The sequence below is a fragment of the Bombina bombina genome, chromosome 3 (genome assembly GCF_027579735.1).
Source record: "Bombina bombina isolate aBomBom1 chromosome 3, aBomBom1.pri, whole genome shotgun sequence".
NCBI lineage: Eukaryota > Metazoa > Chordata > Amphibia > Anura > Bombinatoridae > Bombina > Bombina bombina.
In genome coordinates, this window is record NC_069501.1 from 476,150,822 (window position 1) to 476,177,011 (window position 26,190).

Genomic DNA, 26,190 nt, shown 5'->3' on the forward strand with positions numbered 1-26,190 from the left:
GGTTCAAATGGAACCCCTTAAAGAACATTAAGAACTAAATTCAAACTCCAAGGAGGAGCAACTGGTCAAAACACAGGCCTGATTCTAGTCAGAGCCTGACAAAAAGATTGAACATCTGGAACATCTGACAGACGTTTGTGTAGCAAAATAGACAAAGCAGAAATCTGTCCCTTTACGGAACTTGCTGACAACCCTTTCTCCAATCCTTCTTGGAGAAAAGATAAAATCCTGGGAATCCTAACCCTACTCCATGAGTAGCCCTTGGATTCGCACCAATAAAGATATTTACGCCATATCTTATGGTAAATTTTTCTAGTAACAGGCTTACGTGCCTGAATCAAGGTATCAATGACCGAATCAGAGAACCCTCGCTTAGATAAAATCAAGCGTTCAATCTCCATGCAGTCAGCTGCAGAGAAACTAGATTCGGATGATGGAAGGGTCCCTGAATGAGAAGGTCCTGCCTCAATGTAAGCTTCCACGGTGGCAGAGAGGACATGTCCACCAGATCGGCATACCAGGTCCTGCAAGGCCACGCAGGAGCGATGAGAATCACTGAAGCCCTCTCCTGTTTGATCCGAGCAATCACCCGGGGAAGGAGAGCAAACGGTGGAAACACATAAGCTAGGTTGAACGACCAAGGCACTGCTAAGGCATCTATCAGTTCGGCCTGAGGATCCCTGGATCCGTATCTCGGGAGCTTGGCATTCTGACGAGATGCCATAAGATCCAGCTCCGGTCTGCCCCATCTGAGAATCAGGGTGGCAAAGACCTCCGGATGGAGTTCCCATTCCCCCGGATGAAACGTCTGTCTGCTCAAAAAATCCGCTTCCCAGTTGTCCACTCCTGGGATGTAGATTGCCGACAGATATCAAGAGTGAGCCTCCGCCCACCGAATTATCTTGGATACTTCTGTCATCGCTAAGGAACTCCTTGTTCCTCCCTGATGATTGATGTAAGCCACAGTCGTGATGTTGTCCGACTGAAACCGGATGAACTTGGCCGAAGCCAACTGAGGCCAAGCCTGAAGCGCATTGAATATTGCTCTCAATTCCAGAATATTGATTGGAAGTAGAGACTCCAACCGAGTCCACACACCCTGAGCCTTCAGGGAATTCCAGACTGCACCCCAACCTAGTAGACTGGCGTCCGTTGTCACTATCACCCATGAGGGTCTGCAGAAGCACAGATGATCCGGCGACAACCACCAAAGAAGGTAGTCTCTTGTCTCCTGATCGAGATCTATCTGAGGAGACAAAGTTGCATAATCTCCATTCCACTGCCTGAGCATGCTCAGTTGTAGAGGTCTGAGATGAAAACGAGCAAACGGAATGATGTCCATAGCCGCCACCATCAATCCAATTACCTCCATGCACTGAGCCACTGATGGCCGAGGATTGGACTGAAGGGTTCGGCATGTATTCAGAATCTTTAACTTTCTGACTTCTGTCAAAAAGATTTTCATGGATACAGAGTCTATTAGAGTTCCCAGGAAAGGAACCCTTGTCTGTGGAATTAATGAACTCTTTTCTAGATTCACCTTCCACCTGTGAGTCCTTAGAAAAGATAGGACAATGTCGGTATGAGACTTTGTCAGCTGATAAGACGACGCCTGGATCAGAATATCGTCCAGATAAGGCGCCACTGCAATGCCCTGCGGTCTGAGAACCGCCAGCAGAGACCCTAGAACCTTCGTGAAGATCCTGGGTGCCGTGGCCAACCCGAAAGGAAGGGCCACAAACTGAAAATGTTTGTCCAGAAAGGCAAACCTCAGGAACTGGTGATGATCTCTGTGGATAGGAACATGAAGATATGCATCCTTTAAGTCCACGGTAGTCATATATTGACCCTCCTGGATCAATGGAAGTATTGTCCGAATAGTCTCCATCTTGAAGGATGGGACTTTTTGGGAACCACAAAAAGATTTGAGTGAAACCCCTGCCCCTATTCCTGTATTGGAACGGGACAAATTACTCCCATAGTGGAGAGGTCTTTTACACAACGTAAGAACGCCTCTCTTTTTATCTGGTGTACAGACAATCGTGAAAGAAGAAACCTTCCCCTTGGGAAGGAATTTTTGAACTCCAGCTGATACCCTTGAGACACAATTTCCAGTGTCCAGGGATCCTGAATGTCTCTTAGCCAAGCCTGGACACAGAGAGATAGTCTGCCCCCTACCAGATCCGGTCCCGGATCGGGGACCGCCCCTTCATGCTGTTTTGGGAGCAGCAGTGGGATTCTTAGGTTGTTTACCCTTGTTCCAAGCCTGGTTGGGTCTCCAGATGGACTTGGTTTCTGCAAAATTCCATTCCTGTTTAGCGGAAGAAGAAGGGACTCCCTTGAAATTTCAAAAGGAACGAAAATTACTCTGTTTACCCCTTTGTTTAGCTGTTTTATCCTGAGGTAGGAGATGACCCTTACCTCCCGTAATGTCAGAAATGATTTCTTTCAAGTCAGGCCCAAAGAGGGTCTTTCCTTTGAAAGGAATAGACAAAAGCTTTGATTAAGAGGACACATCCGCAGACCAAGATTTTAACCATAAAGCTCTTCGAGCTAAAATGGCAAATCCTGCATTCTTAGCCGCCAGCTTGGCGATCTGAAAGGCGGCATCCGTAACAAAAGAATTAGCCAGCTTAAGGGCCTTAATTCTATCTAGTATTTCCTCTAAAGGAGTCTCAGTCTTAAGAGACTCTTCTAAGGCGTCAAACCAAAAGGTACCCGCAGTTGTAACTGGTACAATACAAGCCGTCGGTTATAATAGAAAACCCTGATGAATAAATAGCTTTTTTAGAAGACCCTCCAACTTTTTATCCATAGGATCTTTGAAAGCACAACTGTCCTCAATAGGAATAGTTGTACACTTAGCCAGGGTAGATATAGCTCCCTCCACCTTAGGGATCGTTTGCCAAGAATCTTGAACAGTGTCAGCAATAGGATACATTTTCTTAAAATTAGGAGAAGGTGAGAATGGGATACCCGGTCTTTCCCATTCCCGCGTAACAATTTCCGAAATTCTCTTAGGAACCGGAAACACATCAGAATAAGAAGGTACCTCTAAGTATTTGTCCATCTTACACAATTTCTCTGGTGGTACCACAATAGAGTCACATTCATTCAGAGTCGCTAAAACCTCCCGAAGTAACAAGCGGAGGTGTTCAAGCTTAAATCTGAAGGACATGACGTCCGAGTCTACCCCCCAAATGAGACCCCTGGGAGGGCACATCGGAGATAGCTATCAAAGCATCAGAAGTCGCAGGAACCAAATTGGCTTCTGTCCTGCTGTGTTTACCCTGTAACACTGGCAACTTGGATAAAACTTCTGTAAGGGTGGATGACATACCTGCAGCCATATCCTGCAGAGTAAATGAAGTGGACGCAGTTGAAGAACATGGCGTCGCTTGAGTGGGTGTTAAGGGCTGTGACGCTTGGGGAGAAAGAATTGGCATACCCTGAGTCTCATCAGTCTGAGAAACATCCTGAGCTATATCTTTGTTAAAGAAAATTTGCTCTTTACATTGCAATGCCCTTTCAGTGCATGAGGGACAAAAAGTAAGCGGGGGTTCCACAATGGCATTTAAACACATGGAAAAAGTACTGGCTTCAAGGTCATCCATAGTAAAAAACAGAAAATTGTATTCAGTTATATCAAACACTTTTTATGCACGATCTAGTTATAGAATAAAAACAACTGTGCCTTTAAAAAAAAAAAAAAACTTTGCGCAGCACACTGTGCGGCTGAAAACACTTATAATTGTGGCCTTGAAAAATAAAGGTCGCAGTTATACGTATCCCATGAATAGTTAACTAACTCTTAAAGGATAACTGCACCTTCAAATTTAGATACTTCAGATATAAAACACCTCGCCACAGCTCTGCTGCGGCGCTTACCTGCCCCCTCTCTGAGACAAAAGAACGTCACCCGTGCAGCAGAGTGTCTAAACCGCCTGAGTTCCAACTACCCATGCGGTCCAGACAGAACACCGGAGTCAAGCATCCTACCGACTCCCATACAGACACTGCGCTGCTTCTACTTGCGCGCGAAAGAGTGCCCGGCCCATCGTGGGCGTATCAGAGCGGAACTCCCGCGCGGCTCATTACTTTATAGTAAAAAACAAAAATGGAGCCACCGGAGTATCGTTGCACCTCATAAAAGTGCCCCACATGAAGCCAGTCCCCCTGTAAAAGACACAATAACCATGCCGCAAGCATATTAAAACTTATGTGATCCGGAGTTCACCACTTCGAGAACCCCCAGCGTCAGCCCACACATGAAAGGGTTAAAATAGTGTATCTTAAATTTCTACCCCCATATTTTCATTATCCCATAAAGATAGCAGCCTTCTCTGTTTACCCCCAGCCATATCCTGCTCCGAGATATAATAGGGCACAGATATAGGTCAGCTTATAGAGAGAGACAGTCCTTTCTGAGGTACCAAGTGTCAAAGAAAATAAAAGACTGCACATACCTCCATGTTGAGTAAAACATGACTCGTCCCACACTGCAAGAGGTCCTTCATCTCCTCCAGGAATCTGTGGGAACAAACTGGGTCTTAGATAAAACTTGCTAAGACCATATTCATCAGGGCAGCCCCCATTGGGAGTCACAGAGGACGGATGTAATATGCACAGACCCTATAGCTGTACCCTGTGTAAAATAGTACACACTGGCACCATTTGAAAATAATAAACTCTTGATTGAAGAATTTAAACTAACACCTCACTTTACCTCTTCCTATCACTAACACAGGCAAAGAGAATGACTGGAATGGGAGGGAAGGGAGGCGCTATATATACAGCTCTGCTGTGGTGCTCTTTGCCTCCTCCTGCTGACCAGGAGGCATAATCCCAAAAGGATGAAATCCGTGGACTCGTCATATCTTGTAAAAGAATATAATAAACACTTGATTGAAGAATCTTTACTAACACCTCACTTTGCCATCTCCTATCTAACTAACACAGGCAAAGAGAATGACTGGGTTGGTGGGGAAGGGAGGAGCTATTTAACAGCTTTGCTGTGGTGCTCTTTGTCGCCTCCTGCAGACCAGGAGGTGAATATCCCATAAGTAATGAAGATGAACCGTGGACTCGTCATGTCCTTAAGAGGAAATGTGCACATTCTTTTTATATTTAAACTTTTTGAGTCACCAGCTCCTACTGAGCATGTGCAAGAATAAGTATGTATGCATTTGTGATTGGCTGATGGCTGTCACATGGTACGTGTATGCATTTGTGAATGGCTGATGGCTGTCACATGGTACAGAGGGAGTTGAAAGAGACATAACTTTTAAAATTGTCAGAAAAAAAAACTACTACTCATTTGAAGTTCCGACTAAATGCTATTGCATTGTCTTGTTATCTTGCATTTGTTGATTATGCAAATCTACTGTTTTGACTGGCCCTTTAAGCAAAGAACCAAGATGTTCAAGCTCAAACATGAAAGAGGTAGACTATGTATCCTGATCAGTAAAAGACACTATACAATCTGGAGCACCTTAATTTTACCTTCCTCCTGTAGAGGCAAAGATAAGACTGGAATACCAGAGAGGTGGGGGATTAAGTGCTCTTAGAGCTTAGGCCAGGAGTTGAATCCCAGAAGTAATGGCATGTAGACACACACCACCTTATGAATATATATAAATATATCACCATACCTTACAAGTCCAGAGGGAAAAAGTTACTAGTCCACTCAAAAATAGGCAAGAGACACGTTTCTTGGTCACCCATGTGTGTGTCTATCTCTGCCTGTGCTCATGTGTTTGTGTCTGTCTCTGCCTGTGTGTCTAACTCTGTTTCTGTGCTTGGCCATCCCTGCTCGTGTACATGTGTTTGTCTATCTCTACTCGTTTACATATGCTTGTGTCCGTTTCCCTGCCTGTATGTTTGTCTATCTATGCCTGTGTGTGTGTGTGTGTGTGTGTGTGTGTGAAAATCATCACTGTGTTAGCATTACCTTTTCTGTGCATGAGTCCAAGGCATATCTAGATATGCTCCATGTACCTTTATTTTAAAGTGTGTATGCTCAGAAAGCGGTGGTTTATGTCATGTAGATTAAGTAATACACTATATAAGGCACAGCTGGCCCCAATAATATATATCTGTTTCAATTTTTGCTGGGATGGCCCTTTAAATTACTGCAATCTAAATTTGGCAGTGCTTTGAAAACAGTGTTTTTATAGCCACATTTTGGAGGTAATCACACAATATGTTACCACCAAATAAACACCTTACAAGCAATAGGTCAAGAAGTGCTGTGGCTCCTGTTCCATGGTGGGGAAAATAATTGTTCTTTGAATGCTTGTAGCAAACCTCTTGCAGCCAAGGAGTTAATTCTGTGCGGGCCTCAAAAAAGCCATGGAATTCACTTCTACACCTTTCAAAAGGAATTAAGTAAGTTGATATAAAAATAAACGATTATGTGAGTGCTGTGAAAATTACAATGCTCAATGTTAAAAGGCAATAATTTGTCAGAGCATGTAATTTTAACACTAGCGACTCCTGCACCTGCTGGTCCCGAGTAAAATGACTGGCGATCAAATCATCGCACACAACCCTGATGCATGATTGCTGCTGCTTTGTTCATGAGCTTGGGACCAACAGTTCTCCGTGTCTCTTGAGCAGTGCTGTAACCGTGTTTCACTACATAAAGGGGATACAACAGTTACAGTACTGCTCAAAGAAACACAGAACTAGTGCTAAAACTAAACACTGTAAATAATTAGAGAATCTTATTTTTTCTTTCTTTTACTACAATGGCCCTTATATGTTGACATTGTCATGTTAGCGTTATTATAGTAAACAGGGGAGATACCTGAGATATAGAAGATTCCATCTTCTTTGCGATGCAACTTGAGATTCTGCAGACTGAAGGTGACTGGCTCAGGGGGTAATGGGGAAGGGTAAAGACGGGGACCATCATCCTGCCACAAAAAGAAACATTTTTACTGTCATACAAATTACATGTGCAGCTACAGACATGAGGGGAAATCATAGTATTGACCCATAGCTTCAAGCCTACTGATATCTTACAATGTTCTATCACACGTATGAAAGAGCATATTTTTGCATAAAAAAGGGACATGAAATCCCAAATGTTTATTTCACGGTTCAGATAGAGCATATAAAATAAAACAACTTTCTAATCTACTTCTATTATCAAATTTGATTCATTCTCTTGGTATCATTTGTTAAAGCATCAGCAATTCACCATTGGAAGCTAGCTGAACAAATCAGACGAGCCACTGCCAAGAGGAATATATGTGCAGCTACCAATCAGCAGCTAGCTCCCAGCAGTGAATTGATGCTTCGTATCCTACCTAGGTGCTCTTTTCAACAAAGGATACATAGAAAATGAAGCTAGTTTGATAATAAAAGTAAACTGGAAAGTTGTTTAAAATGCTACGCTACATCAGAAACATAAAAAAAACAGAATTTATGCTTACCTGATAAATTACTTTCTCCAACGGTGCGTCCGGTCCACGGCGTCATCCTTACTTGTGGGATATTCTCTTCCCCAACAGGAAATGGCAAAGAGTCCCAGCAAAGCTGGTCACATGATCCCTCCTAGGCTCCGCCCACCCCAGTCATTCGACCGACGGACAGGAGGAAATATATATAGGAGAAACCAGATGATACCGTGGTGACTGTAGTTAGAGAAAATAATTCATCAGACCTGATTAAAAAACCAGGGCGGGCCGTGGACCGGACACACCGTTGGAGAAAGTAATTTATCAGGTAAGCATAAATTCTGTTTTCTCCAACATTGGTGTGTCCGGTCCACGGCGTCATCCTTACTTGTGGGAACCAATACCAAAGCTTTAGGACACGGATGAAGGGAGGGAGCAAATCAGGTCACCTAAATGGAAGGCACCACGGCTTGCAAAACCTTTCTCCCAAAAATAGCCTCCGAAGAAGCAAAAGTATCAAATTTGTAAAAATTGGCAAAAGTGTGCAGTGAAGACCAAGTCGCTGCCTTACATATCTGGTCAACAGAAGCCTCGTTCTTGAAGGCCCATGTGGAAGCCACAGCCCTAGTGGAGTGAGCTGTGATTCTTTCAGGAGGCTGCCGTCCGGCAGTCTCATAAGCCAATCGGATAATGCTTTTAAGCCAAAAGGAAAGAGAGGTAGAAGTCGCTTTTTGACCTCTCCTTTTACCAGAATAAACAACAAACAAGGAAGATGTTTGTCTGAAATCTTTAGTAGCCTCTAAATAGAATTTTAGAGCACGGACTACGTCCAAATTGTGTAACAAACGTTCCTTCTTTGAAACTGGATTCGGACACAAAGAAGGTACAACTATCTCCTGGTTAATATTTTTGTTGGAAACAACTTTCGGAAGAAAACCAGGCTTAGTACGCAAAACCACCTTATCTGCATGGAACACCAGATAGGGCGGAGAACACTGCAGAGCAGATAACTCTGAAACTCTTCTAGCAGAAGAAATTGCAACCAAAAACAAAACTTTCCAAGATAAAAACTTAATATCTACGGAATGTAAGGGTTCAAACGGAACCCCTTGAAGAACTGAAAGAACTAGATTTAGACTCCAGGGAGGAGTCAAAGGTCTGTAAACAGGCTTGATCCTAACCAGAGCCTGAACAAATGCTTGAACATCTGGCACAGCTGCCAGTCTTTTGTGAAGTAAAACAGATAAAGCAGAGATCTGTCCCTTCAGAGAACTTGCAGATAATCCTTTCTCCAAACCTTCTTGTAGAAAGGATAGAATCTTAGGAATTTTTATCTTGTTCCATGGGAATCCTTTAGATTCACACCAACAGATATATTTTTTCCATATTTTATGGTAAATTTTTCTAGTTACAGGCTTTCTAGCCTGAATCAGAGTATCTATTACAGAATCTGAAAACCCACGCTTTGATAAAATCAAGCGTTCAATCTCCAAGCCGTCAGTTGGAGGGAAACCAGATTCGGATGTTCGAATGGACCCTGAACAAGAAGGTCCTGTCTCAAAGGTAGCTTCCATGGTGAAGCCGATGACATAATGACCAGGTCTGCATACCAAGTCCTGCGTGGCCACGCAGGAGCTATCAAGATCACCGAGGCCCTCTCCTGATTGATCCTGGCTACCAGCCTGGGGATGAGAGGAAACGGTGGGAATACATAAGCTAGGTTGAAGGTCCAAGGTGCTACTAGTGCATCTACTAGGGTCGCCTTGAGATCCCTGGATCTGGACCCGTAGCAAGGAACCTTGAAGTTCTGACGAGACGCCATCAGATCGATGTCTGGAATGCCCCATAATTGAGTTATTTGGGCAAAGATTTCCGGATGGAGTTCCCACTCCCCCGGATGGAATGTCTGACGACTCAGAAAATCCGCTTCCCAATTTTCCACTCCTGGGATGTGGATCGCAGACAAGTGGCAGGAGTGATCCTCCGCCCATTGAATTATCTTGGTCACTTCTTTCATCGCCAGGGAAGTCCTTGTTCCCCCCTGATGATTGATATATGCAACGGTCGTCATGTTGTCTGACTGAAACCTTATGAATTTGGCCTTTGCTAGTTGAGGCCAAGCTCTGAGAGCATTGAATATCGCTCTCAGTTCCAGAATGTTTATCGGGAGAAGAGACTCTTCCCGAGACCATAGACCCTGAGCTTTCAGGGATTCCTAGACCGCGCCCCAGCCCACTAGGCTGGCGTCGGTCGTGACAATGACCCACTCTGGTCTGCGGAAGCTCATTCCCTGTGACAGATTGTCCAGGGTCAGCCACCAACGGAGTGAATCTCTGGTCTTTTGATCTACTTGAATCGTCGGAGACAAGTCTGTATAATCCCCATTCCACTGTCTGAGCATGCACAGTTGTAATGGTCTTAGATGAATTCGTGCAAAAGGAACTATGTCCATTGTTGCAACCATCAATCCTATTACTTCCATGCACTGCGCTATGGAAGGACGAGGAACAGAATGAAGTACTTGACAAGAGCTTAGAAGTTTTGATTTTCTGACCTCTGTCAGAAAAATCCTCATTTCTAAGGAATCTATTATTGTTCCCAAGAAGGGAACTCTTGTTGACGGGGACAGAGAACTTTTTTCTTTGTTCACCTTCCATCCGTGAGATCTGAGAAAGGCTAGGACGATGTCCGTATGAGCCTTTGCTTTTGACAGGGACGACGCTTGAATCAGGATGCCGTCCAAGTAAGGTACTACTGCAATGCCCCTTGGTCTTAGAACCGCTAGAAGGGACCCTAGTACCTTTGTGAAAATCCTTGGAGCAGTGGCTAATCCAAATGGAAGTGCCACAAACTGGTAATGCTTGTCCAGAAAAGCGAACCTTAGGAACTGATGATGTTCCTTGTGGATAGGAATATGTAGGTACGCATCCTTTAAATCCACGGAAGTCATAAATTGATTTTCCTGGATAGTAGGTAGGATCGTTCGAATAGTTTCCATTTTGAACGATGGTACCCTGAGAAATTTGTTTAGGATCTTTAGATCCAAAATTGGTCTGAATGTTCCCTCTTTTTTGGGAACTATGAACAGATTGGAATAAAATCCCATTCCTTGTTCTCTTATTGGAACTGGATGTATCACTCCCATCTTTAACAGGTCTTCTACACAATGTAAGAATGCCTGTCTCTTTATTTGGTTTGAAGATAATTGAGACCTGTGGAACCTTCCCCTTGGGGGTAGTTCCTTGAATTCCAGGAGATAACCTTGAGAAACTATTTCTAGCGCCCAAGGATCCTGAACATCTCTTGCCCAAGCCTGAGCAAAGAGAGAAAGTCTGCCCCCCACTAGATCCGGTCCCGGATCGGGGGCTATCCCTTCATGCTGTTTTGGTAGCAGTGGTAGGCTTCTTGGCCTGCTTACCCTTGTTCCAGCCTTGCATTGGTTTCCAGGCTGGTTTGGGTTGTGAAGTATTACCCTCTTGCTTAGAGGATACAGAATTAGAGACTGGTCCGTTTCTGCGAAAGGGACGAAAATTAGGCTTATTATTAGCCTTAAAAGACCTATCCTGTGGGAGGGCTTGGCCCTTTCCCCCAGTGATGTCTGAAATAATCTCTTTCAAATCAGGTCCAAATAATGTTTTACCTTTGAAAGGAATGTTAAGCAATTTTGTCTTGGAAGACACATCCGCTGACCAAGACTTTAGTCAAAGCACTCTGCGCACCACGACAGCAAACCCTGAATTTTTCGCCGCTAATCTAGCTAATTGCAAAGTGGCATCTAAAACAAAAGAGTTAGCCAATTTAAGTGCTTGAACTCTGTCCATAACCTCCTCATACGAAGATTCTTTACTGAGCGATTTTTCTAGTTCCTCGAACCAGAAACACGCTGCCGTAGTGACAGGAACAATGCATGAAATTGGTTGTAGAAGCTAACCTTGCTGTACAAAAATCTTTTTAAGCAAACCCTCTAATTTCTTATCCATAGGATCTTTGAAAGCACAACTATCTTCGATAGGAATAGTAGTGCGTTTGTTAAGAGTAGAAACCGCCCCCTCGACCTTGGGGACTGTCTGCCATAAGTCCTTTCTGGGGTCGACTATAGGAAATAATTTCTTAAAATATAGGGGGGGGAACAAAAGGTATGCCGGGCCTTTCCCACTCTTTATTTACTATGTCCGCCACCCGCTTGGGTATAGGAAAAGCGTTGGGGGGCACCGGAACCTCTAGGAACTTGTCCATCTTACATAATTTCTCTGGAATGACCAAATTGTCACAATCATCCAGAGTAGATAACACCTCCTTAAGCAGTGCGCGGAGATGTTCTAATTTAAATTTAAATGTCACAACATCAGGTTCAGCTTGATGAGAAATTTTTCCTGAATCTGAAATTTCTCCATCAGACAAAACCTCCCTCATGGCCCCTTGAGATTGGTGTGAGGGTATGTCAGAACAGTTATCATCAGCGTCCTCTTGCTCTTCAGTGTTTAAAACAGAGCAATCGCGCTTTCTCTGATAAGTAGGCATTTTGGATAAAAGATTTGCTATGGAGTTATCCATTACAGCCGTTAATTGTTGCATGGTAATAAGTATTGGCGCACTAGATGTACTAGGGGCCTCCTGTGTGGGCATAACTGGTGTAGACACAGTAGGGGATGATGTAGTATCATGTTTACTCCCCTCATTTTAAGGAATCATCTTGGGCAATATCATTATCTGTTGCAATACTGTCCTTACTTTGTTTGGACACTATGGCACAATTATCACATAAATTTAAATGGGGAGACACATTGGCTTTCATACATATAGAACATAGCTTATCTGATGGTACAGACATGTTAAACAGGCTTAAACTTGTCAACAAAGCACAAAAAACGTTTTAAAATAAAACCGTTACTGTCACTTTAAATTTCAAACTGAAAACACTTTATTACTGAATATGTGAAAAAGTATGAAGGAATTGTTCAAAATTCACCAAAATTTCACCACAGTGTCTTAAAGCATTAAAAGTATTGCACACCAAATTTCAGAGCTTTAACCCTTAAATTAACGGAACCGGAGCCGTTTTTACATTTAACCCCTATACAGTCCCAGAATGAGGCTCTGTCTATAACTAGAAAGGCCCCCATCTGAAAAAGGTGTCCAACACAGTGCCTGCCGTTTTTCTAAACGTTCCCCAAGATTATAATACCAATAATTAGTTAGTAATCTGCATAATATGCCTAGTAAAGCAATTGTTTTAGCCCAGAAAAATGTCTACCAGTTTTTAAGCCCTTTTTGAAGCCCTTTATTCTTTTATGTTTAACTAAGAAAATGGCTTACTGGTCCCCATGAGGGGAAATGACAGCCTTCCAGCATTACATGGTCTTGTTAGAAATATGGCTAGTCATACCTTAAGCAGAAAAGACTGCTAACTGTTTCCCCCAACTGAAGTTACTTCATCTCAACAGTCCTGTGTGGAAACAGCAATTGATTTCAGTTACTGTCTGCTAAAATCATCTTCCTCTTACAAACAGAAATCTTCATCCTTTTCTGTTTCAGAGTAAATAGTACATACCAGCACTATTTTAAAATAACAAACACTTGATAGAAGAATAAAACTACATTTAAACACCAAAAAACTCTTAACCATCTCCGTGGAGATGTTGCCTGTGCAACGGCAAAGAGAATGACTGGGGTGGGCGGAGCCTAGGAGGGATCATGTGACCAGCTTTGCTGGGACTCTTTGCCATTTCCTGTTGGGGAAGAGAATATCCCACAAGTAAGGATGACGCCGTGGACCGGACACACCAATGTTGGAGAAAGGGTTTCATGTCACTTTAAAGCTGTGTAACCTAACATAACTATAAGGAAATGCATGTATTGTGCAGCACTAATCCCTAGGAACGGATTGTTCACTGATGACATATTATATACATAGAGATTATAAGACATCCACTTGGAGAAGGCAGAAACTAATAATGTGATCAGTTGACTCCTTTCCCTTCCTGTCTTTGCCTTTTTCCATTTTGTACGTACAGCCAAGCTGTAGGAGAGGCAAAAAAAGTTGAACAAATATCAGCACCATATAGTACAGAATATAAAAAGGAAACAGACACTTGATAATGGTTTCATGTGCCATCCTTCTAAAAGTGAAGGAACCTATTTATTAGCATATATTTAGTTCTCTCTCATGTTCTACCGTTACAGCTCATGAAGTAGAGTTATGTACAGAGAGGTTTGTGGCAAAGCTGTGGGTTTTGAGATGGCAAAGACTGGAGTACAAAAACAAACAATACATTAAGACATGAATGTGATATCCAGGAACAAAAGATGCCTACAGGAGATAGCATGGGGTAGAGATATACAAGCCCACAGACCCAAATGATCATCATACCAAGATAATCAGAAGAACAAACCCAAACAAAATCAAGAGAAGTTGGCGTTATATGCTCTATGCCAAGAAGAGAAATAATCATCTTATTTTACTGAGCACTATATTGTAAATGTAAGTATCTCAATACTGTCAAGACATGTTATAGAATCTTGTAAGACCAGAGAGCTTTAGAGACTCTGGCCCATAGGTTGGGAACCTGATCAGAAATTAAATAAAAAAAGAAAGAGGCAAAAGAAACAGTGATGGTTTAGTGCAAGAGGAGGACACAGACACAGGCATAGTTTCCCCAGAAGAGGAGGGAGTATAACATGCAAACTCCATAAGAAATACTTCTGCAGATGATCTGTAAATAAAGTTCAGGGACTGAGGACAAGTGGAGCTCACAGTGGAGCGTGAAGGGACTAATAAAGAGTAACTGGCAAAAGAAGAAAAAACATATCTAGCTGATCAACCTGCCAGAAGATGGTCTTATCAATCCAGCAGCCTGGAGCTGAAATGGAGCCAGAAAGTCAACCATAAAACACAGTGTAAACTACATCTAGACAGATATAAATATGTTGTATCAGAGAAATGACAGACTCCATGGGCAAACAAGTAAGATATACCAGCTTGCCACAAAGTAAAAGGAGTCCTAGTTGGTCAAAAGCATCAAACACAGCCGCATGACTGCAGCTAGAAGACTGACGTATGTAGGCCCTCAGCTCAAGCTAATCTTATGTAGTTTAAAGTACTGTAGTACTATTTATAACCATCATAAGATGAATTAGAAAGGCAGACTATTAATATGGTAAGAGTAGGAAAAAACTCTGAGAAGACCATATAAGATGTATAATGCATTCTTGAGTAAGATAAATGTAAATGGCAGAGAAAAACCAAAAAAATAGCTTAGATACGTTCTCATTTAAAAGAGCAATCCTGCTGAATATGACTGGTGCAGAAATAATTGTTAGTATCAATGAATAGTGAAAAAATTAGATATTTAATCTCACATCAGGAGCCAGAGATCTGTGGAAACTGAAATTGTTAGACTTTCACTTCTGTTAAAGTTACTATTTGAAATAAATTGGTGAAAAATGTGAATGTCCTCAACAAAGACTGTGTTACATTGCCGGAGCGGCGGTTCACATACAGAGAAGCAGGGAAGTCTGCATGGGAAATAGCTGTATATACGTCTTTAAATAACATTAGGATTTTAAAAGGTTTTGCATGTTTCCGTTTAAACATAGACATGTAGGGATGTAAAGAAACTGCAATACAGCAGCATGCAGTGAACATTCTATAGTTATAATGTCCTAGAGAAGTAAAAGACGTCTGGTACATGAGTTTTTCAGGGGCCACTGTAAAAGTCTTTTACATGAGGGATTTAGCGCACTCATGCTATGCAACATCCAGATATTAGTGCGCCATAGGCTATTGATCGAGCACTTTTATATTACTTGCAACTTGTAATATGATCACAAAAATAAAAGAGCTATTGATTTAAAGGGACATGAAACCCAAAAATGTTCTTTCATGATTCTGAAAGAGCATGCAATTTATAATAAATTTCCAATTTACTTGTATTATTTATTTTGCTTCCTTCTCCTGTTGTCCTTTGCTGAAAGGTTTCTCTAGGTAAGCTCCTTAGGTTCTAGCTGCTGATTGGTGGCTGCATATATATCCCGATTGTCATTGGCTCACCCATGTGTTCAGTTAGAAACCAGAAGTGTATTGCTGCTCCTTCAACAAATGATACCAAAAGAATGAAGCCAATCTGATAATAGACGTAAACTGGAAAGTTGTTTAAAATTTGTATGTTCTACCTAGATCATGAGAGAAAATGTTTGTGTTTCATGTCCCTTTAACTTGAGCGATGCTAGCGCACAATAGCCCTAATATTTTTGCACTCGAGAGTGGGTGTTAGATATTTGTTTTCTCCATTGACTTCTATACATTTTTAAGAAATCAATGATCATACAAGTTAAAAAATAATAATCTTATAACCTAAGAAATACATAAATACATCCTAAAGTGTACACAAAAATAGTCTCTTTGTAACCAATTTCTTTGTTTTTAAATAATAATAAAAAAAAAAGTCCTTAACAATCCTTAAAAATTCCACACGGATTTGTATAACTGTAATAAGGTAACTCTAAAAAATTTGTTAAACAGTCTTTAAAGTATTATGAGCAACAGGTTCAAATTATCGTAAACTATACAAATCAATAAGCATTTTTTTTACAAAATAGTAGTAGAGTCTTTGTATTATATTTGCTAGTTAATAGTATAAACTACATCTTTATCAAGACAGGTTGAGGACAAATATGAAATATAAGCATGAACTATGTAATTTGTCATTTAGAGTTTGCATTATATACTGAAGAATCAGCAAAAAAACATCAGAATAGTATATATATTAGATGTGTGCATTTGGCAATTTCGTTCACTGCCGAATGCAGAAGTAGGAGGCTCTTTTCGGTATTCGGCTCTTTCTCGGAGCAGAATATCCTCTTGTGCAAGTGAAACACACTAAGATTTGGTTTTGCACCGATCTTAGTGTGTTTCACTTGCACAATAGGACATTCAGCTCAGAAAAGAACTAAAATAGCCTCCTGATCGAAACTGCTGAATGCACATCTCTAGTATATATTATACATAAAAGGATTCAAAACTTATAGAATGTCCACAGCACCTTACTCTTAAAACAATTCCTTTCAGCATGATCATGCATGATTAAGGGCTGAAAGGCCCGAACGTCGCATGTTTTTCATCTTGTCCTAATAAAGGAATTGTTTTAGGAGTAAGGTGCTGTGGACATTCTATAACTTTTGGATTTTTGTGAGGTTCTGGCAGAAAAACAGAATTTATGCTTACCTGATAAATTTCTCTCTCTTATGGTGTATCCAGTCCACGGATTCATCCTTACTTGTGGGATATTCTCAATCCCTACAGGAAGTGGCAAAGAGAGCACACAGCAGAGCTGTCCATATAGCTCCCCTCAGGCTCCGCCCCCCCAGTCATTCGACCGACGGTTAGGAGAAAAAGGAGAACTATATTGTGCAGTGGTGACTGTAGATTTACAAAAAATAAATTTGAACCTGACTTAATTGCCAGGGCGGGCCGTGGACTGGATACACCGTAAGAGAAAGAAATTTATCAGGTAAGCATAAATTCTGTTTTCTCTTACATTGGTGTATCCAGTCCACGGATTCATCCTTACTTGTGGGAACCAATACCAAAGCTTTAGGACACGGATGAAGGGAGGGAACAAGTCAGGTAACCTAAACGGAAGGCACCACTACTTGCAAAACCTTTCTCCCAAAAAAATAGCCTCCGAAGAAGCAAAAGTATCAAATTTGTAAAATTTGGCAAAAATATGCAGTGAAGACCAAGTCGCTGCTTTACAAATCTGTTCAACAGCTTTTAAACACATAAAACAAGGCCTATCTGTAGGCTCAGACATGTTAAACAGACTTAGACAGCACTCAAATACAGTAAAATACAATTTTTGAAAAAACAGTACTGTGCCTTTAAATAATAAAAAGCGCATACTTTTTTACTAAACCTCCAAAAATCATCCAATCTTTATGAAATTTTCACCATATGATCCTAATGCTTTAGTAAATTTCAAGTCAATTAACCCCCTACTGCCCAAACCGGAGCAAATTAACCATGCCACAGCCTTTGCTGTGTCCTACCTTCCTTGGGGATTAGTTTTGATCGAAAAGAAACCTCTCTGAAGTCCTCAAGTAATATTTGGACCCTTCACATGTATCTGCATGAAGCTGTTTGTAAAAACAACTGCGCAACTGAGGCACGAAATTCAGGCCCCCTCCATCTTCCCTCAGGAGTTTGTGGGGCCTTCCCAAGCCAAAATATGTGTCTAAATATATGACATGCGGAATAAAACCCCAAAAAGTGTTATAAATGCAATATAAAACTTGTATAATGTCAGATTATCTTAAAAAATAATCGATTGCCCCTTAACAGTGTCCACCAGTGTTTTGAGCCCTTACAAATAAGCCTACCTTCTATACTAAGTCTCAGAATATGGCTTACCTTTCCCACATGGGGATTCTGTCAGTCTCCTAGCATTACTAAGTCTTGACTAGAAAAAAATGACTGAAACATACCTTAAAGCAGTTAAGCCTGCAAACTGTTCCCCCCAACTGAAGTTTTCCTGTACTCAACAGTCCTGCGTGGGAACAGCAATGGATTTTAGTTACAAGGTGCTAAAATCATTTTCCTCTCAGCAGAATCTTCATCATTTTCTGCCTCAGAGTAAATAGTACAAACCGGCACTATTTTAAAATAACAAACTTTTGATTGAAGAAATAAAAAACTACAACTAACACCACATTCCCTTTACACTCCCGTGGAGATGCTACTTGTTAGAGAGGCAAAGAGAATGACTGGGGGGGGCGGAGCCTGAGGGGAGCTATATGGACAGCTCTGCTGTGTGCTCTCTTTGCCACTTCCTGTAGGGATTGAGAATATCCCACAAGTAAGGATGAATCCGTGGACTGGATACACCAATGTAAGAGAAACCTTAGTCTGCACTTGCACACCTGCTGCATTATTGCTGGGAAGCTTTCCTAATACATAAAAGGATTAGATATCTTCATAAAGTAATCAATTAGCAGTATAGTGTAATGATAAATAGTAAAGTAAATAACAGACTAACAGAAATACCCCAATAATTAAATATTGTACTTATCATCCTAATAAATACAATTTTACATTCAAAGTATGGATTGCAGAGCATTAAATAGAATATATCTCGCCCATTTGGGAGAGTTTTTGTAACAATGTTTAGTTTTGCTTACTAACATTGTGCTGATTTTCAGACTCCTAACCAAGCCCCAAAGTTTTAGATGTATACTGATGTCTACAGATTCCTGCGGCTCCTGTTTGTATAATCTGTCTTTTCATATGCAGGGAAGGAGGAGTGTCTGCTGTTCCCGTTTTCCCAGCCTAACCTCATCAACAGTGCTTCTAAGTTTTTAAAAGGTTTTATACTTGATTTATATATCAGTATATGTGCATATTCTTCTTTATAGTAGTGTCCATTACCTGCAGTTATATGAAAATTTGTGTATACTATCCCTTTAACTTGAGAATACCGCAATAACGTTTTATAATATATTGCAGCAGTTGAAAACTGCATTGCAAATCTGCTGCAGAGAATTTTTTTTTTAATTTAAAATGTCTCAGTTTAAATAATAAATCAAAATATATAAAAAAAAGAAACAAAAAGTAGTAGTAGTAAAAAAAAAGGGTGCAATGTTCACAAGAAATATCATATTTAGGAGTCACAGCTTTACAGGGCGGGAAAGGCTGGGGACGGGGTTGAATTAATTCTAGAGAGTCAGTCATCAATCAATGCACTGTTGCTTTGCAGCGCTGCTCCATATTTAACGGTTCTTCAAACAGTGCTTTGATTTGGCTGCCCTGCATTAAAGAAAACGTACACAGTGTAGCCAGAGAACAGCACTGTTTGAAAAGAACAGCCTGATGTGGAGTACCGGTGCAAAGTACAAACTAAAGTACTGCAAACTAAATGTGAAGATAAACACAAACCCTGAGGTGCGCACACACTCTGCCACCAACCGACTCAAAGAACAGAGCCCACATTTATAGCACTCAGTCCTGAACACTGATATGCAGGACTGACTAAGTCTACATATTAGTTTTGCCTCAGATGCAACACTTCCTCTGCTGTCTGCAGCTTTTATGTGGGTCTCAACCGCGGTCCTCAAGTACCTCCAACAGTCCAGGTTTTCATTAAAGCTGAGCCAGTGCACAGGTGAAGTGATCAGCTGATCAGTAACCATGGTTAGCTGATTATTTCACCTGTGCACTGGTTCAGCTATAATGAAAGCCTGGCCTCTTGGCGGTAATTGAGGACCGTGGTTGAGAAACAATGGTATGGAGAGTCTCAAGCATGCACCTACATGCTACCTCTGTTGTGCTGGCTGCACAATACATTGCTGGATGCTAGGACACACAGTCTCTTTCCTCTGGGTGCAGGAGTTTTGTTCCTCCCTATCCACTGTTTAACTACACATGTTATGGTTCCCTAAAGGCTCAAGTGATATAAAGGCTGCTGAGGACAGAGATGATGGCTAATCACCATACAAATAAATACAGAGTCTTTGAAAGTTATCAAATAACACAGAAGAAGGATGATCCCACCATTTTACTCTCCCTTGCTATGTGTGAGAGAGGACAAGAGACAAAGCAACAGTTGACCAGCTGCCATTGTGAATGCTGAACCACACAGCGTACCTTACCTTTTCTGCTGCACCTTAATTTTCCCTTTGTGCTGTCACCGTGCACCACAATTGTGCTAAGGAAGGTGGAGGAAAGTGAAGTGAGGAGAACCCAGTAAATATTTACACTGTACTATAGTGGAACAGTGACATCTACAGGTACAAATGAAAAGTGCAGGCAGATTTACCAATTTGATTTTAAAGGGACATTAAACCCTAAAAAATATTTCATGATTCAGAAAGAGAATACAATTTTAAACAACATTCCAATTTACTTATGATATCTAATTTGCTTCATTCTTTAGATATTCTTTGTTAAAGATATAGCAATGCACATGGGTAAGCCAATCACATGAGGCATCTATGGGCAGCCACCAATCAGAAGCTACTGAGCCTATCTAGATATGCTTTTCAGGAAAGAATATCATGAGAATGAAGCAAATTAGAAAGTTGTTTAAAAACAAAATTTATGCTTACATGATCCATTTCTTTCCGGGCATGGAGAGTCATTTACGTCATTCCAATTACTAGTGGGATATTCAAATCCTGGCCAGCAGGAGGAGGCAAAGAGCACCCCAGCAAAGCTGTTAAGTGTAACTTCCCTTACCCATAATCCCCAATTATTCAGCCGAAGGAAAAAGGAAAAAGAAGAAACAAAAGGGTGTAAAGGTGCCTGAGGTTTACTAAAAAAAACTGTTATATTAAAAAGAGGGCGGGTCATGGACTCTCCATGCCCGGAAAGAAAGAAATTGATCAGGTAAGCATAAATTTTGTTTTCTTTCCTATGGCATGGAGAGTCCACAACGTCATTCCAACCAATACCCAAGCTACAGGACACGGAATAAACAGGGAGGGAGAACAAGGCAGGAGGACCTAAACAGAAGGCACCACCACTTGAAGAACCTTTCTCCCAAAAGAAGCCTCAGCCGAGGCAAACGTATCAAATTTGTAGAGTTTGGAAAAAGTATGCAGAGAGGACCATGTAGTTGTCCAGTAGTCTCATAAGCAAATCGAATCAAACTTCTCAACCAGAGAGAAAGAGAAGTAGAAGTGGCCTTCTGACCCTTACGTTTTCCAGAGAAAACAACAAACAGGGCAGAAGATTGACGAAAATCTTTAGTAGCTTGTAAGTAAAATTTTAGAGCACGCACAACATCCAAGTTATGCTAAAGACGTTCCTTATGAGAAGAAGGATTAAGACAAAAAGAAGGAACAACAATTTCCTGATTAATGTTACGATCCAACACCACCTTAGGGAGAAAATACAATTTAGTACGAAGGACCGCCTTATCTGCATGATAGATAAGGTACGGAGAATCGCACTGCAGAGTTCTGAAACTCTGCGAGCAGAAGAAATAGCAAGGAGAATCAAAACCTTCCAAGATAACAGTTTTATATCAACAACAGCCTGCTGCAAAACTTTAAGAACTAGATTAAGGCTCCAAGGAGGAGCATCAGGTTCAAACACAGGCCTGATTCTGACCAGGGCCTGTACAAAAGCTTGAACACCTGGTAAATATGACAGACGTTTGTGCAAAAGGATAGATAATGCAGAAATCTGACCCTTCAGAGTACTGACTGACAAACCTTTCTCAATGGCCATCCTGAAGAAAAGATAAAATACAGGGAATCCTCACCCGGCTCCAGGAGAAACCTTTAGATTCACACCAATAAAGATATTTACTCCATACCTTATGGTAAATCTTGCGAGTAACAGGCTTGTGAGCCTGAAGCATAGTATCAATGACCGCTTCAGAAAAACCACGTCTAGACAGAACTAGGCGTTCAATCTCCAAGCAGTCAGCTTCAGAGAGTCCAGGTTTGGATGGAGGAAAGGACCCTGAATTAGAAGGTCCTTCCTCAGAGGTAATCTCCAAGGAGGTAGAGATGACATTCTTACTAGATCCGCGAACCAGATCCTGCGAGGTATGCTAGCGAGAAATTCCAAGGAACCGCTAGGGCATCTATCAGAACAGCCTGAGGATCTCTTGACCTTAAACCGTACTTTGGAATCTTGGCGTTTTGGCGGGAAGCCTTCAGATCCAACTCCAGAACCCCACACGAGGGATATCTGAGAGAACACTTCCGGATGGAGATCACACTCCCCGGGATAAAAAAAGTCTGCCTGCTTAGGGAATCTTCCTCCCAATTGTTCACTCCTGTAATGTGGATAGCAGATAGGAGACAATCGTGAGCTTCCGCCCACTGCAGAATGTGAGTCACCTCCTTCATGGCCAAGGAAATCCTAGTTCCTCCCTGGTGGTTGATGTAAGCCACGGAGGTGGTGATGTCCGAGTGAGATCTGATAAACCGGATTAAAGATAATTGAGGCAACGCTGTCAAGGCATTGAAGATTGCTCTCAACTCCAAGATGTTTATGGGAAGAGAAGACTCTTCCTGAGACCACAGACCCTGAGCCTTCATAGAAGCCCAAACAGTTCCCCAACCTGACAGGCTGGCGTCTGTAGTCACAATCACCCAGGAAGGTCTCAGGAAGCAAGTGCCTCAAGACAGATGATACTGTGAGATCCACCACGAGAGGGATTCTCTTGTTAAGAGGGTTCAGATTTATCCTTTGCCATTGATGGAGCATGCAAATCTGCAGTGGTCGCAAATGGAACCAAGCAAAAGGAATTATGTCCATGGAAGCCACCGTCAGACCAATCACCTCCATGCATTGAGCCACTGTTGGATGAAGGGCAGACTGGAGAGAAAGGCAAGCAGCCAGAAGTTTGGATTTTCTGGCGTCCGTCAGGAAATTCTTCTATGATTGTCCCTAGGAAACACACTCTTGTAGTTGGAACTAGAGAACTCTTTTCCAGATTCACTTTCCACCCATGGGAACGTAGAAAAGACAACATCTCTGTATGAGATTTTGCTAGTTGAAAAGATGACGCCTGAACCAGGATGTTGTCTAGATAAGGTGCCACTGCAATTCCCTGGGATCTGATCACTGCCAATAGTGCTCCCAGGACCTTTGTGAATATTCTGGGAGCCATGGCAAGACCAAATGGAAGGGCAAAAAACTGGAAATGCTTGTTCAGAAAAGCAAACCTTAGAAACTGGTGATGATCCCTGTGAATGGGAACATGTAAGTACGCGTCCGTCAGGTCTATGGTTTTCATGAACTGATCTTCCTGGACCAATGGAAGAACTGAACAAATAGTTTCCATCATGAAGGACGGAACCCTGAGGAATTTGTTGAGACACTGTAAATCTAGGATGGGAAAAAAAAAGTTCCTTCCTTCTTGGGAACCACAAATAGATTTGAATAGAATCCTAGACCTTGTTCCTTTAGAGGGACTGGTAAAATAACTCCCAGGGAGTATAGGTCCTTTACGCAATTTAAGAAGGCTTCCCTCTTTACCTGGTTTGAGGATAATCTTGACAGGAGAAATCTGCCCCTTGGAGGGCAAGATTTGAACCCTATTCTTTAACCCTGGGATAATATGTCCACAGCCCATGGATCTGGGACATCGCATATCCAAGCCTGTCGAAAAAGAGAAAGCCTGCCCCCCACCTGATCCGAATTCGGATCGGGGGCAGACCCTTCATGCTGATTTAGAGTCAGCGGAAGGCTTTTTGTTCTGTTTTCCCTTGTTCCAGGGCTGAATGAATTTCCAAGTGGACCTGGATATTTCTGGCTTGGAAGATGAGGACTTCTGTCCCTTAAAGTTGTGAAAGTAGAAGTTTGTCGACCCCTAGGTCTATTCTTCTTGTCCTGAGGTAGAAAAGATTCCTTTCCACCTGTAATCTCCGAAATGATTTCCACCAGACCAGGTCCAAACAGAGTTTTACCCTTATAAGGTAAAGCTAAAGGCTTGGCCTTTGAAGACACATCAGCCGACCAAGACTTTAACCACAGAGCTCTGCGGGCTAGCACAGTGAAGCTAGACATCTTAGCTCCCAATCTAATTATCTGCATGTTGGCATCACAGATAAAGGTATTGGCCAGTTGAAGAGCTTTGATGGTATCTTGGATCCCCTCTATTGTAGTTTCCTCTGAAATCAGATCAGACAAGGAATCGCACCAATAAGATGCTGCTCCCGCGACAATACTCGCTGCAGGTTGCCACTGTAATCCTTGATGGATGGAGTTAGAACAACAGCTAAAAGTCTATGCGCTGGTGGTAGATAAAACTCCACATAAAACGTTTGCCTACCTGCATATAGACAGATCTTATAACCATCTAAGACATAATTCACTATCTTTAAGTATATCAGGTGCAAGGAGGTTCTCCTACATTTTTTCCCTTCAGTAGTCCCTCTACTCCCCACTTCCTCAACTCTCATTCTGAACCCCTCCAAGTCCTTTTTCTCTCCCCCCCTCCCCCTTTCTCCTCCATTTCCTTCCCAATATCTATATTGCAATGACTGTTGAAGAAATATAATGACTCAACATATTGATGTATACTTATTGCTCTCTGTTATTCATTTACCTGTTTTTGTCAAATATAAAAATGTCAATAAAAAATTATTTAAATATAAAAACTCCACATAAAAACCAAACACCCCAAGTAGTCTAGATGAATTGTTGTATGTAAAAAAGTTATTTTCTGATATGTGTGCGCCTGTGTTAAAAACACTAGCTAAAAATCTACCAAACAACGGACTAAAAATGAGTACTAAAATCCTTTATATAAAAAATATAATAAAAAATATATATGAACTTATAAAAATAAATCAAAATCACATAAACAGAAAATCATATAGGAATAGATAAAATATATAATCGCTATTCAGTGTTCTCCAAAGATCTCAATCAACCTGCTAAATAAATTAGTACATATGTATTAGACTGAGAGTATAGCAAGGAGTAGCTATTAGGTGGTATCGCTTTGGGCTTTACTTTATAATAGATCAGATAATTGACATAAGATCTCCACAGATCTCAGGCGAGTTATTTAGTGTTCAGTTCAGGTTTGTAGTAAAAAGCAGTTTTTTTGCAATGTAGTTTTAGCACAATGTTACCTTTTTTCTTTTTTATCTGTATAAGGTACCTTATTTCCAAAGTCGTAGGTCAGGGCAGTGTGTGATCACACTAATGCATCAGTTGGTATACCGGTGAAAGCAAAAAAAGCTTTGGCGAGTGTATTCTCTGGTAATTTCAAACGATGTTCCGGCGTGTGTATCTCCTAAGACGCTACTATGTCAGTCTGTGTCCGGTTCCGGGAACGCCCACTATTGTGGGATTGACCAGTTAGCGATGCGATGAGTTTGTAAATCCTGTGCGGTGTCTGTAATAGCAGTCTGTGTCCAAGCAACGCGTTTCAGCTCTGGGGAGTCTTTTTCAAGCTATGACAGAACTGCTCAGATCCTCTCTCTAATACTCTTCAGATCGTTCCTGATTGGATATCCCATTTATATTTGTAATTGGCCACCTTACCCTCCTTTGAATAGTTTTTGGCAACATTTTTTAGAAACAATTTATTAGAAGCGATCTTTGTACTCAGTTCATTGTTTAAGTATCCTATTAATTATTCATTTGGTAACAGTTTTGTGTTTTGTATGCAAATTCTTAGTTCTCTATTAAGCCTTTGTTAAACATCTATGTTCTATTATAAAAAACAGCAGAAATTCAAGAGTAAAAATTTATCAGCAATAAATGTTTAAAATTATGTTTAAAAGATATTTTGTGTTTTTTATGTATGTTTTAAAAGAACTTTTTTGGAAAAGACCAGCATCGTTAGTAATTGATTATTAAATATGACATTAAAAAATTATTAATAAAAAGTATTGAATTTTAGTAAAGAATTTTATATATACATTCATTGTTTTTTTCACACATCTATACATCAAACAGCATAAGTTCTTATAAAAAAAAAAGAGTATAAAAAATATATATAGAAAACATATATTTTTAAAACAATTATATATAAAAAAATTATTATATATAAAAAATATATGTATATATGAAAGATATATGTAAAAAATATATATGTTTATTAAAAACTGGCAATTTGATCAGAATAAATAAATAATTTAAAAGTCTCCATACAGTTCTCAAAGAAAAAGTCTCCATACTGCAGACACTCAAAGAAAAGCAAATCAGTTGTCTCACATATAAATAAAAGAGAATTTAATATCCAAGACTGCATAAGATGCACTGATAAGAATATCCTTTATATGATCCAATGCAAATGCGGAATGCAGTATGTGGGCGAAT

At 41.0% G+C, this 26,190-nt stretch overlaps 1 protein-coding gene across 1 annotated transcript in view; it reads right to left on the bottom strand.

Annotated features, from left to right (window-relative positions):
- Window positions 1-26,190, bottom strand: part of BLTP3A (bridge-like lipid transfer protein family member 3A) — a 197,243-nt gene that overhangs the window by 20,360 nt on the left and 150,693 nt on the right. Inside the window, exon 19 of the mRNA XM_053706791.1 lies at window positions 6,809-6,917. Coding sequence (XP_053562766.1) covers window positions 6,809-6,917 — 109 coding nt within the window. The remainder of the gene's footprint in view (window positions 1-6,808; window positions 6,918-26,190) is intronic.